Source organism: Syngnathoides biaculeatus, chromosome 4 (genome assembly GCF_019802595.1).
Source record: "Syngnathoides biaculeatus isolate LvHL_M chromosome 4, ASM1980259v1, whole genome shotgun sequence".
NCBI classification, from domain to species: Eukaryota; Metazoa; Chordata; class Actinopteri; order Syngnathiformes; family Syngnathidae; genus Syngnathoides; species Syngnathoides biaculeatus.
The window spans coordinates 4,631,690-4,645,043 of NC_084643.1; the positions used below are offsets into that span (position 1 = coordinate 4,631,690).

Below are 13,354 nucleotides of genomic sequence, written 5' to 3' on the forward strand. Positions count from 1 at the left end.
TCCATTTCAAACTCCTAACGGGTGCTCACCGGTTGTCCGGTGTGAGGTCGCAGCACGCCACGGCCAGCGGGAAGAACGCCGGCGGGCAGTCTTCGGGGAGGAACTTCTCCACGAACTTCCCCACGTTCAGACCGAAGTCCAGAGTTCTGGGGAGACATTCCGGGTCGGCGTAGACCTTTCCGATGATCTGGATCACAGGACATTCGGGCGACAGATAAACATCGCGGCGTCAGGATTTATTCCAGCGCAAAATGACATTTGATAAGGTTTCGGTTCTTACCTCGCAAAGGACAATTCCGTATGAGAAGATGTCCACCTTCTCGTCGTAGCGTTTACCTGAAAACGCAAACCCGGCATTGAGCGACCCGGCTCACGCTCGACTGACAACAGGTTAGTACCTTAATTTCCGGCCTACAAGCCGCGAATTTCTTCACACGCTTTCATCCCCGCTGTTTATGTGGTACATTTTTTTTTTTCTCGCAAGGGGGCACTCGAGCGGAAAAGGTAAGTGAGACCGGCGGAATATATGTGCCGAGGAAGTGAATTTTACCGGTATGTTCTTTTTTTTTTTAAACCGGCTCGTTAGCGCTGCGCAAACGTTAACACTGTGCTAGCATGTTGCTGCCGTGTCTCAGTGATTTTTACCAGTATGTTTTTTTATAAACAGCCTGTTAGCGCCGCGCTAACGTTAGCACTGTGCTAGCGTGTTGCTGCTGTGTTACTGCCATGTCTCAGTGATTTTTACCGGTATGTTTTTTTTTTTTCGGCCCTGTTAGCTGTGCTAGCATTGGCGGCGTGCTAGGTCTTGCTGGTGTGTTACTGCCGTGTCTCAGTAATTTTTATCGGTATGTTAGTGCCGCGCTAGCGTTAGCACTGTGCTAGCATGTTGCTGCTGTGTTACTGCCATGTCTCAGTGATTAAGGTATGTTTTTAAATGTTAGTGTTGTGCTACCGATACTGTGTAGCTGCCGCGGCAGTGTTTTTTTTCCTGGTACGTTTTTTTTTTTTTTTTAAAACGGGCCTGTTAACACTGTACTAGTATTAGCGCTGTGCTATCATGTTGCTGCTGTGTTAGTGGCGCGTCTCAGTGATTTAGGTATGTTTTTTTGTGCTGTGCTACCATGTTGCTGGCGTGGCTGTTTTTTTTTTTTTTGTTTGTTTGTTTTTTTTAAACAGCCATGTTAGTGCCGAGCTAGCGTTAGCACCGTGCTATCGTGTTGCTGCTGTGTTACTGCCCCATCTCAGTGATTTAGTTATGTTTTTTTTTATGTTTTTGCTGTACTGTGTAGCGGCCATGGCTGTTTTTTTTTACCGGCATGTTTTTTTTTTTTCAACTAGGCCTGTTCGTGCTCCCGTGTTGTTGATATGTTCAGCCAAGTTAAGGTAACTCTTTCTGTGTACCATCTTTCTTTGAAAATATATCGTGTTTCAATGTGGGCACTTGCGGCTTTGACACAGCTGCGGCGTATGTATGTACCAAATGGTATTTCCTTTACAAATGTAGTGGGTGAGGCTTATAATCTGGTGCGCTCTGCAGGCTGGAAATTACGGTAGTTTGACGCCGCAACTCACCGTTCAGCATCTCTGGAGCCATCCAGTACGGGTTTCCGACCACGGTGTACCGTTTTTTCCGGTCGATGCGGCGGAACACCCTCTTCTTGGCGGAGTTCTTCTCGGGCGAAGGCTTGACTTTTTCTTCTACGATCAGTCGGGACAGCCCGAAGTCGGCGACGACCACAGTGTTGTCCTGTCGAAAAATTCATTTTGGAGCTGATTGCCGGAGACCGAGTGACTACGTCAGCGGAGACGCTTTGTCACGTACCAGTTTGACCAGGCAATTGTGAGAGTTGAGGTCTCTGTGTATGATGCTCATGGAGTGTAGATAAGACTGAAACAAAGACAATTAGGAGGAAAGCATGAAGACCAAAATAAAGAACCTAAAACTTGCACAATTTCTGTCAGAGATGAAAAAATATTGGCTGAAATAAGTCTCCAATGAGAGGGTGGTCGTGGTGCATTTCAGCGCTAACTGAGCTACCGTAATTCCCGGCCTACAGAGCGCACTTGGTTATAAGCCTCGGTACACAGAAAGTTTAACGCTAGCACCGCTAACAAGCTGCGCTAACGCAAGCATTAAACTCTTTCTGTGTACCGAGGCTTATAACAAGGTGCGCTAATGCTAGCACCGAGCTACTGCTAACGCGTTAAGATAAATAAGTCCGCAATGAGTTGGTGGTCATGGGGCATTTCAGCGCTAACTGAGCTACCGTAATTCCCCGCCTACAGAGCGCACTTGGTTATAAGCCTCGGTACACAGAGTTTAACGCTGGCACTGCCAACCAGGTGCGCTAATGCTAGCGTTAACCTCTTTCTGTGTACCGAGGCTTATAACAAGGTGCGCTAACGCTAGCGCCGCATCACCACATAAACTGCAGGGTTGAAAGAGTGTGAAAAAAGTTGTGGCTTATAGGCCGAAAATGACAGTAATTCCCTTTGTCCAAGACTAAAATATTGCACTTTTCCGTAACCCTTGCGCACGGCTCATTTCTACGAATTTTTCCATTCCAGAACGCACGCTAATATAAATCGATGCGCTCAAACAGCCGAACTCACCATGCCAGACGCGATGCTCTTTGCAAAGCTCACCCGTTGCTCCCATGGAAACGGATCCTACACAAAGATAAAGGTCAGACCCGGATGAATGAAAATCCAAAAGAAGGCTGCGGACAAAGATGAGCTTGGACACCGTCACAATATTTTTATCATGTCGGATCGCAAAAAAAAAAAAAAAAAAAAAAAAAACTTTCCTTTTCACCGGAGCAGCCAAACTTGTAACAAATTTAAGTTTACTTCAGGTTGGGGGGCACACATCCGTTTCTGCTCCTTAAAGCCCAAGTGTCATGCCTATAAACATTCTAAAATAAATATTGTCATGAAAAATATAGAACATTATTCACTTTGATGTCTATACGAAAAAAATAAATATGAGTGGAGAACGAGGCATTCGACATGCGAGCGGTCGCCATATTGGCTTCATGTTCTGTCCGTGACGTCACCCGGACATTCGCCAATGAAAACACGCGGTGGACCCTAACATGGGAGACGAACACGCCCCTTCTGACAGGGAAGCTCTTTTCGGAGAAGAGAACGTCTCACTACCGAGTGAAGTGACCGGGGCAATATTACCCTATCGTTTCGAGCCATATTTAGATGATATGCGGATCACGGCCAAACCGCACGCAGCCAAACTACCTAGCGACGACGCCCGCGAGCGACACGACGACGCGGCCAAACCGCCTCCCTGTCCAATCCCCGGCAGTTATAAAAACAATGCCACCCGCGAGCGACGACGACTGTGAGGCCGCGGCCAAACCGCCTCCAAGTCGATCCACTTCCGCGTGCGACGAGCCCCCCTGGCTGAAGCCGTGTTGACAAGGCCAGCGGCGATCCACAAGGCCTGCTGCAGGAAGCCTTCTGATGCGCACATTGACACATTTAGCACTCCAAATTTACGGATTACGTCCCCCTGCCTACTATTACTATTTTTTAGTAGCCGTGTGCACACCTACTTGTCATTTGGAACCAACAAAGCTCTCGTCTTTTGCACCTGTGCAATCCATTTTTCACGACAAACCGGGTCTTTTTGAAAAGTATGAAGAGCGAATCCGCATTCCCGAGCGTTCGAGCAATATCCAGCAATACGACGAGCCAGCATTTTGGCTAACACGAAGGAACAACTAGCTACCATCCCAGAGGTAGAACTAATAGAAACAAACGAGTCCACTTGAGGGCGGTCCTGCTTCTTCTCGAAAACAAATCCCTCGAGAGGATTTTCACGGCGGGAGTTACAAAAAGCCATCTACGTCGAAATCATGGGGTGTGGTGAAAAAAAAACGGATGAGCCCATACCGGCTGCCGGTTTTTTCATTAATAACTAAAAGTCATGCATTTGATGACAGTGGACCTTAATGTGAGGTTAGAACCCACCGTGTCCCTGATGAAGTCCTTGAGGGTGCCGCCTTCAATGAATTCCGTGATCAGATTGAGCCGCTTGTCCTTGTACAGTACGCCGATGAACTTGAGGACGTGAGGGTGGTCCAGCCCCCGCATGACTTTGACCTAAAAATTCGGTGAGGGGGGGAGAGAATAAAAAGACGCGTCATTTTTTTGGGGCAAAATCACAGGTGTCAAACTCAAGGCTCGGGGGCCAGATCTGGCCTACCACATCATTTAGTGTGGCCCGTTGAAGCCGCATCAAGAGTGTCAAATTTCAAATTGTCACACATCTTTCATGATAAAGTAGAGATATTCTAAGCATTTTTGCATTTCCAAATGTGAATAGTTGAAAAACGCATCGCCTTTGATTTCTGATTCCAAAACCGGTTCATAAATTGATGACGGAAACATGATTTCGGTGATGAAACATTTTTGTTCCACAATCATAAAGGCACCTCTGAGGGAAAACGGAACAACAATGCGGGCCCCGCGGGAAAAATGAGTTTGAAAACCGTTGTGCTTAAGTGTGAAATATGAACCGCGTGAAAACAAATATTAAACGCCCAAATCAATCATTTGACAAAGTCGCGCAAACAGCAAGAAAGAAAGAAATCATTGTTGGAGCGCGCGGCGTTTCTCTCCGCAAGAAGATCGAATAAATTACGGGTCGGCACACGGCACGGTTTTGCCCGTTGAGGAAAGCGCCGGCTTCCTGGAACCGATTACCTCCTTCAGGAAGGTTTTCTGGGTCTCCTCGTCGCAGCGCAGCAGCTCCTTCATCACCATCACCTCCCCCGTGGCTTTATGAGTCACCTGCGGGCCGTACAAAAGCAACAGAACCCTCGTTGACTTCACGACATCCGCAAGTGGGGGTGGCGGAGCCTCGTTTTACGGGGACAGGAAGAAGACGGCGGCGGCGGCACCTTGATGGCCTGTCCGAAGAAGCCTTTTCCCAAAACCTCGCCGTGGATGAGGTCACACGGCCTGAAGATGCGATGGGAGCAGCTGCTGGACGACCTCAAAGATTCGGAGCGTCCGATGTCCCGGGTGATGAAAAGATCTTCTTTGGGGGAATTGGGCCCGGGCGACTTGCATATGCTGTTACTTCGTCTGAAATCAACGACGAGATCAATTCCATAAATTCATTCGGTAAAGTTTCTGCACTTTTTTTGTCCCTCGAACCTCAAAGATCTCCTCTTCAGCGTGCCGTGGTCCACCTGGGTTCTCTCCAGAACCGCGTTGGACGGCGACGACAAGCGCATGCGGGACGTCGCCGGCGCTCCCAGGGCGTCCCTGGACGACTCCAGGCGGAGTCGGTCCAAACGTTGCCTCACCGGGTCGTACTCCAAAAGCAGCTGCAACGTTTGACCGGTGCGGTGAATGAGGTCGTCCACCTACGCGAAAAAAAAAAAAAAACAAACAAAAAAGCTTGCTCAGCATTTGGACTTGATCAGAATCCCGTACGGACGCAGGAGGCCAAGCGCAAAGTTCAGAAAGGTTTTGATTTATTAGTGTTTTATTATTCTCGTTGAGAGAGGTGCTAATACACCCCGGAACGAGTGGGTTGCACATCGGGCTCACTCTTCTGAGGTTGGAGGTTTGAATCCTGCCTCAAGAGGAGTTTGCGTGCACTTCCTGTACGTACAGTACGCGTTTCCCTCCCTTTTCTTAGGATGATTGAAGACTCACTTAGGGTCAAAGGTTGCTTTGCCGTAAGATTGTTCAGTACGGAACTAAACGTGTGCCACCAGGATTTGAATTTGAAGTGTAAAATGATATTTTCAATATTTCAGTGTAACTTTTCAATGTTAACAATTCAACCGGTTACAATTCGCTGTCTAAAATTCACCGTCTGTGCCACCAGTCAGGGTTACTTCAGGTCAGAACCGAACAGCCAGCCAATCCAGTCACGCTTTCTTGGTCATGTGACGTCACTTTCCGACTGGTGATCTTCAGCTCCGCCCCCCTAAGCTACAGTTGCCATCTCCCACAGTCTTCCAAAATGGTGACTGAACAGAACAGGTTTGAAGTGGATTCTCTAACACGTATTCCAGGTAATATCGCGGTATGGTTTTTGCCAAATGCGCCAGACTTGTCCAAGAGAGTTCTACAGAGAGGTCTCAACTACATCACGCAAGGATATGTACACGGAATTAAGATTTTGGACGGAGCAGGTCGCAATGGCGATCGATGCAAAAAAGTTTGACGCCTCACAAACTTCATATAGAAATCCAACAGGATCAAATAGTGGAATCGGACCGCGCATGTAAAGCAGGGGGAGTACTTTTTACTTGGAAAGATCACGAGTAATATCATTGTAGTCTTTATAGGTGAGTGGGTGTACTCATTAGACTTGGCTCGTGACGGAACCCAGCGCTCGGTCTTAAAAGTCCGATGTCATACAAATAGGCAAATAGACATTTGTCTTGCATTTACGTATCGCTAACCCGACTCTTGGGCATAAAACATGACACACTTCATTCACCAGGTCAGTGATACACTAACAAAGTGAAATTTGTTCTCCTGCAATGTATAAAACACTGCTAATAATTAAATCAAACTCATGGAATATACTTCTCCATCACTTACTTTCAAACGTATAGCCTAGTATTTGTTGATATCGTCCACATTTAGTTGTACGTGTGTTCTTCCGTGAGCCTTAATCCATCGCAGACACTTTATCAACTGTGTTTTAGGCCTTGGAAAATTAATCACTCTAGCAGGATATCTTTCATCAGAAATGCACGTCCCCCAAGCGCACCTGAGGACCATTTTCTTCGTACGTTAACTTTTCCGAGCGCCCGCTACTGACAACCAGCATAACATTAACTTTTCCAAGCGCCCGCTACTGACAACCAGCTTAACATTAACTTTTCCAAGCGCCCGCTACTGACAACCAGCATTGATTCTGGGACAATATGGCGAGAGGCACGTGTCAAGCCAGGGGTTAAGACAATGCGGCTATCTGATTGGCTATTATTGTACAAGTGATTGACAGGTCGGAAAGCTCCATTGGCTGGGTGTTCGGTTCTGACCTGTAGTAACCCTGACGGTGAATTTTAGACAGCGAATTGTAGCCGGGTGAATTGTTAACATCACTTTACATTTCAAATTCAAATCCTGGTGGCACTAATTTACTTGGGTAGTTCAGGCGCCTAAAAAAAAAAAAAAAAAAAAAAAAAGCACCAGTACATTACAGAGGGTTGAGCAGGTGAGAGAAAATTATTTTGAGAGCAGGCGTGACAACGCAAATTACTGCAGTCGGCGCTCATAGCATCCTCTCCCCGCTGAAGAATGCGTTCGACGGCGGAATGATCGGAATGGCGAAATCTCGATGCACAATAACGAGCCGGAGGAATTTCTGCGGCGGTGAGATGAAAGCAGAACGTTCAGGAGGATCGGCGCAAAGTCACCTCTTCCTCCAGCAGCGTCCCCACCGGCACGCCGTTGATCTCCAGGATCCTGTCCCCGACGTGGATGGCATTCCGCACCTCGGGACTTATGAGCATCCCTCGGACCCTGGCGGGGACAAAAAAAAAAAAAAAAAAAAAACCCGAAAAAAACCGCGCGTTCGTGAATCGGAACGTAAATCCGGGTCATTGCGAAGGTCTCCGATAAACGGTCAGCTGTGTGGCTTCGCCGGGCGTCACTCACTCTTTGACTTGCACGCTCGCCGAGCCGTTGACGTCCCGCAGCACCGACACGGAGAAGCCCCTCTTGCCGTTGGCCGCCGACGGCATGGAGACCAGCGTCACCGTGTGGGGGAGGGAGTCCGGGACGGAGTCGTGCGAGCGCTTTTCCAGCATGGGCGTGAGGATCACCTGCTTGTAGCACTTCCCGCTGCGTACGAAAGCAGACGAGCGGTGAGGTTACAAGTGCCGACTGGCCTGGGCTGTCAGTTCCCGGGGGGGGGTGCGGCACCCGAGGTTTCATGGAAAATGAGTGACGACGACAGATATCAATCTATTGTTAGGAAAACGCAGAGATGATGCAATGTTGTGACACACTCGAGCTGAAATTGTCATTCCAGGGAAGGAGGACCGACAATGACTATGTTCAAAAAAATGGAAGAATTAACCGATATCTTTAAAGGTCAAGTGTCATCCCTATAAACATTCTAAAATAGTGAAATGAAAAATACATATAACATTATTCCCTTCAATGTCTACACGAACAAAGAATTATGAGCAGAGAGCGCGTCATCCGTGCGCAAAGTTGCGAAAGTGTCGTTCGGCATCCAAGTGGTCGCCATATTGGCTGCATCTCCTGCCCGTGATGTCACCCTGGACACTCGCCATTGAAAACACGCTGCGGCCCCCGCTGTGGGACACGCCCCTTCAGACACTAAAGCTCTTTTCGAAGAAGAGAACGTCTCATAATCGAGTCAATATTACCCTATCGTTTCGAGCCGTATTTAGACGATACGCGGATCACTTCTAACTCACAACAGACTCCACGACAGTATGACAGTATGTAGCGTACTCAGCCGCGAGCAATGACAACACCGTAAAGCGGCCCGCCTCGGCACCGTGATAAGCCACCTTGGCGCCGAAGATGAGCCACCCCAGCCGGACGAGCACGGCTTCGGCCAGGCTGGCTCATACATACTGCCGCGGCGGCGACAGACTCCCAGAGAGTATGTATGAGTCAGCCTGGCCGAAGCCGTGCTCGTCCGCGAGGCACGATGCGGCAGCCTTCGCCGGTGAGCCCGACACGGAAGCCGTCCGACGCGCACATCGGCACATTTAGCACCCGTCATACGTACGCAGATCTTGTCTTATGAGAGACGGCTTACGTGGTCCGCCCCAAACGATTATTTTTTTCAGTAGCTGTATACACACTTAGCTGTCATTTGGAACCCACAAAGCTCTCGTCCTTTGCACATGTGCAATCCATTTTTCCCGATGAACCGGGTCTCTTGCAAACTTATGAAGGGTAAATCCTTCCTCCCGATTGTTCAAGCGATGTCCAGCAATGCAACGAGCTGGCATTTTGGCTAACACGAAGGACCAACGAGCTACCTTCCCGGAGGTAAAACTAATAGAAACAAACGAGTCCACTTGAGGTCGGTCCTGCCAAGTACGTCACTTCCTGCTTCTTCTCGAAAACAAAAGATTTTCATGGCGGGAGTCACAAAAACCCGTATATGCCAAAATCACGTTTTGTGGTGAAAAAAAAGATGGGTCCATTCCGGCTGCCGTATTTTCATTAATAATATACTGAAAATCATGCATTTCATGACAGTGGCCCTTTAAAATGACAGCTGTAGATCTTGTATAGCTCGATAGATCAATTAAAAAAAAGCAGTTATGGCAAATTACTTACATTGAAAATGTCCAAAAATATTAAAGCATTGTAGTTGTACAACTTTATTATTTATTTATTTATTTTTTTTTTTACAAAAATAAAATAGGCCATAATTCTAGAATAAGATCAGCATCTGCGCACCGAGCAGCACTGATCGTTTTTCCTCACCCTCTTCTTGTGACGAAACGATCGGTAATCAAACGGTTCCGAACACCCCCTCAGCAGTACGCACGGGCCCCTCCGGCGACTTACCAGTAGAGTTTGGAGCGCTCGACTAAGGCGTACGTATCCCGGTCCTCAATCACCACCTTGCAGCTGAGACACACAAAGCACTCCGGGTGATACTTGTGCTCTCCGGCCACCTGGAATCACAAACGCGTTGTTGTTGAACGCCACGTTGTGTTTTTCTCCCCCCTCCCAATTCAAGGAGGGTTCTCTACGGCAAGTCTCCTGCCGTCAGCGCAACACCTGCTTCGGGTCGGAGTCTGTCTGGAATTTTCTATGATGTCACCCCCGCGCCAACAACCGACACGCTCCGTCTCGCTTTCAACCCGGAGAGCGATCGGTCACGTGCGCCGTCTCGTAAACCGTTCCGAAAACCGACGCCGCGCACCTCCGTGTTCGAGACAAGCTCGTGCACGAAAGGACGATCGTCGCGTACCTGAGAAGAAGAACTCGGGAAAACGGTCGAAAGACGTTTGGTCGAAATTTTTACGGCTGCTTAAACTGCACGGGGGAAAAAAAAAAACAAAACAAAACAATCAATAGAACTTGAAAAAAAAAAGATAGCCCTTCATTTCATCGCCATCTCTTCCCTTCCATAAAGAGCAGTGGGCAGCAATAGATTCTTTTCATTGCCGTGACGCCGACCACGTGTGTACGACGCCATTTTGGAGGGCAAGATCGTGTCTACATATCATGGCTAGGAAGCGATAAGTGTAGATACTGTAATATTTAAGCTACGGTTATCGTTTGATCTTTTATCTTGAAAGTCCGACACGCCGAACTCATGTTTACGGGACCGCTTAAAAACAAAGCTGAAGAGGAAAAAAGTGCAGTTTCCTCCCGCTGTGGATCGGCGATAAAGGACGGGATGTCGGCAATACGTGGACGCTGACCGGAGACGAAGATAAATTGCTAAAAACTTATTACAAAAAAATTATCCGATGACGTCACTCCCAAATCAAACCCCGTATTTGCTAGATAGAAGTTTCAGGAGAAGGCGCAATGTGACTGTGAGTCACGTGAGTGCTTTGTGACAGAACTCAAGCTGTTGGTTAGAGACCGGAACTACACAAACAGCGTCGAGAAGGTGAGAGACCGCATACATTTCGCTACCAACTCACCCAGTGTGCGCGAAAACTTACTCCGCCAGTGGACGGAGCTCAGCCTCGAAAAAAGCGATTGGCATAGCCCGTTCCCGAGAGTTAGCAAAAGTGCAGCTAAAGGCTACGGCTAGCGACAGCCACGAGGTTCACATTATCCGGAAAGCAAAGTTTCACTGCGGGTGCTAGTAGGCATATTGATAGCCGAAAGACCTCCATAAAGATATGTAAAAAATGTGGAAATTAGCTGAATGACCAGCAAAAGGTAAACAATACCTGAAGTGTCAGACCCCCGTTTTTTGTCCGTTCTTGCAACCATAAGTCACACAATGAAATACCATAATGAAAAGACAATAACACGCTTATAAGCAAGCCAATATTCACAAAAAGATCACTAAAAAACGCGAGTTGTATTGTAGTTTTGCCATCCAGTATGGCGTCGTAAACAAAAGTCATGTGACTCATGACGTCACGTGAAAAGAATATCTATTAGCTGAACTTGTTGTGGGCCTGAATTACGGAGATTCCAAATATGTCGACTGCGCTGTTTACACTTCCCTGGCAGACGTAAAAGACACAAAATCCGCCGTCGCAATTCGTCGGAGGTTTGATCAATCAGGTGACAAATTAATACATTTGCACATGCTGTCCCAGAACGTGCACAATAAAGAGTGTGGTGTTTTTTGTACACTTAACAGATGCAATTTTGGGTGCACACATCTAGCGGATTAGCTTCCTTCCATGTTTGTTTGTGTGCTATCACATTTGTGCAAATATTTGCACATGCCAACTTTGAGCACAGCCCCCCCCCCCCCCCAAATCTACACGTATGTATTAAAATATGCTTTGATTGAAAATGACAAGGCAGCATGGTGGCGCACCTGTACAGTGTTGGCCTCGCAGTTCTGAGGTTCGATTCCGGCCCCGCCTGTGTGGAGTTTGCATGTTCTCTCCGTGCCTTCGTGGGTTTTCTCCGGGCACTCGGGTTTCCTCCCACACCCCAAAAACATGCAAATGGACACATTTTATTGCCCATAGGTGTGATTGTGAGTTCGGCTATTTGTCTCCATGTCCCCTGCAATTGGCCGGCAACCAATTCGGGGTGTACCCCGCCTCTTGCCCAGTGACAGCTGGGATAGGCTCGAGCACGCTCCGCGACCCTCGTGAGGATAAGCGGCGAAGAAAATGGATGGATGGATAAAAATGACAATTTAAAACTAAAGTTGTGCGTACAACTCTGAGTCAGCACTGTTATCGGAACTTACGCGTCACCTGACTCATCAGTTTGTAACTGACTTGCCAAGAACACAAGCGACAAGTTGGTACTCCCCCAAAAAAATCATCATAAAAAATAATCCAAATTCTACACACTTATCTATCCAGCTCCTGCTGTAACACTGACTTGAAAATTCCTTCCTTCGTACCCCCTGTTGATTACACATCCGTGGCCACTATGAATACAGAAACAAACGACAGTACTCTTAACTATCTTAAAGTGTCCATCCATTTTCTTAGCCGCTTATCCTCACGAGGGGCACGGGAGCGCCGGAGTCTATCCCAGTTGTCGACGGGCAGGAGGGGGGGGTACACCCTGAACTGGTTGCCAGCCAATCGCAGGGCACATGAAGACAGACAACAGTCGCACTCACAATCACACCTACGGGCAATTTAGAGTGTCCAATTCATTTTGCATGTTTTTGGAATGTGGGAGGAAACCAGAGTGCCCACCCGGAGAAAAAGAGTAAACCCACGCAGGCACAGGGAGAACATGCAAATTCCACACAGGCGGGGCAGGGATTGAACCCGGGACCTCAGAACGCTTTACCAGCTTATCCACCGTGCCGCCGTTAAAAAAGGTAGTGCGTTAATTTTTTTTTTTTTTTTTTTTGGCCTACCCTGGCTGTCGACAAACCAAAAACAGACAGCTGCTACGTGCTCACAATACTCTACGGTCGAATCTACACTCGAACCCGAGGCGGGCCCCCCTGAACCGCGATCCACTGGCTCCTCCGTGTACCACGCGGCGAACCGTGGTACAGAATGAGGCCTCAAGGGGGGAGCGAGTGCGCAAACGGGGCTGACGGCCGCCGCGCTCGACTGCGGCCTGCGTAAAAGTATCAATCGTCTGGAAACGTAATCACCGCAAAAACAAAACAAAACGAGCACACATTCTGCTGCCTTTAAATGCCTGCTCGCATTCACCCCAAGTCGACGGGAGGAACTGGAACACGGAGTGCTTTGACACGCTCTGTGGGCATTCTGGTATTATCTAATTGGGTGGGGAGGGGGGCTTGTTGGCACTTGTTTGACGGTGGTAAGCCACACTTTGAGGGCGAGTGCGTTGGTCTCACACAATTTGACTTTCAACAACGAGCAGAAGAGGTAGAGAGACTTGCGAGTCATACAAACTAAAAACAACTAAAGTTACTCCGATGCGATGGATATTTTTCACGTGACGTCACGAGTCACGTGACTTTTGTTTACGACGCCATACTGGATGTCAAAGCTACAATACAACTGGCATTTTTTTTGTGATCTTTTTGTGAATATTGGCATGCTTATAAGCATGTTACGGGCCTTTTCATCATGATATTTCATCGTTTGGGAAGAACGGACAGAAAAAGGGGTCCAACACTTCAGGTAGTGTTTACCTTTTGCTGCGCATTTAGCTAATTTCCACACTTTTTACATATCTTTACGGAGGTCTTTGGGCTGTCGATACGCTT

The 13,354-nt window shown here is 47.9% G+C and overlaps 1 protein-coding gene across 2 annotated transcripts in view; it reads right to left on the bottom strand.

Moving 5' to 3' along the window:
- The window catches only part of limk2 (LIM domain kinase 2), a 29,259-nt gene that overhangs the window by 3,178 nt on the left and 12,727 nt on the right, over window positions 1–13,354 (bottom strand). For both annotated transcript variants that reach the window (XM_061816528.1, XM_061816527.1), the window contains exons 4-15: window positions 9,556–9,665; window positions 7,651–7,836; window positions 7,410–7,515; window positions 5,179–5,390; window positions 4,920–5,106; window positions 4,723–4,809; window positions 3,988–4,119; window positions 2,614–2,670; window positions 1,823–1,888; window positions 1,573–1,747; window positions 281–336; window positions 30–187 (exon numbers count right to left, since the gene is read on the bottom strand). In XM_061816528.1, coding sequence (XP_061672512.1) covers window positions 30–187; window positions 281–336; window positions 1,573–1,747; window positions 1,823–1,888; window positions 2,614–2,670; window positions 3,988–4,119; window positions 4,723–4,809; window positions 4,920–5,106; window positions 5,179–5,390; window positions 7,410–7,515; window positions 7,651–7,836; window positions 9,556–9,665 — 1,532 coding nt within the window. The remainder of the gene's footprint in view (window positions 1–29; window positions 188–280; window positions 337–1,572; window positions 1,748–1,822; window positions 1,889–2,613; window positions 2,671–3,987; window positions 4,120–4,722; window positions 4,810–4,919; window positions 5,107–5,178; window positions 5,391–7,409; window positions 7,516–7,650; window positions 7,837–9,555; window positions 9,666–13,354) is intronic.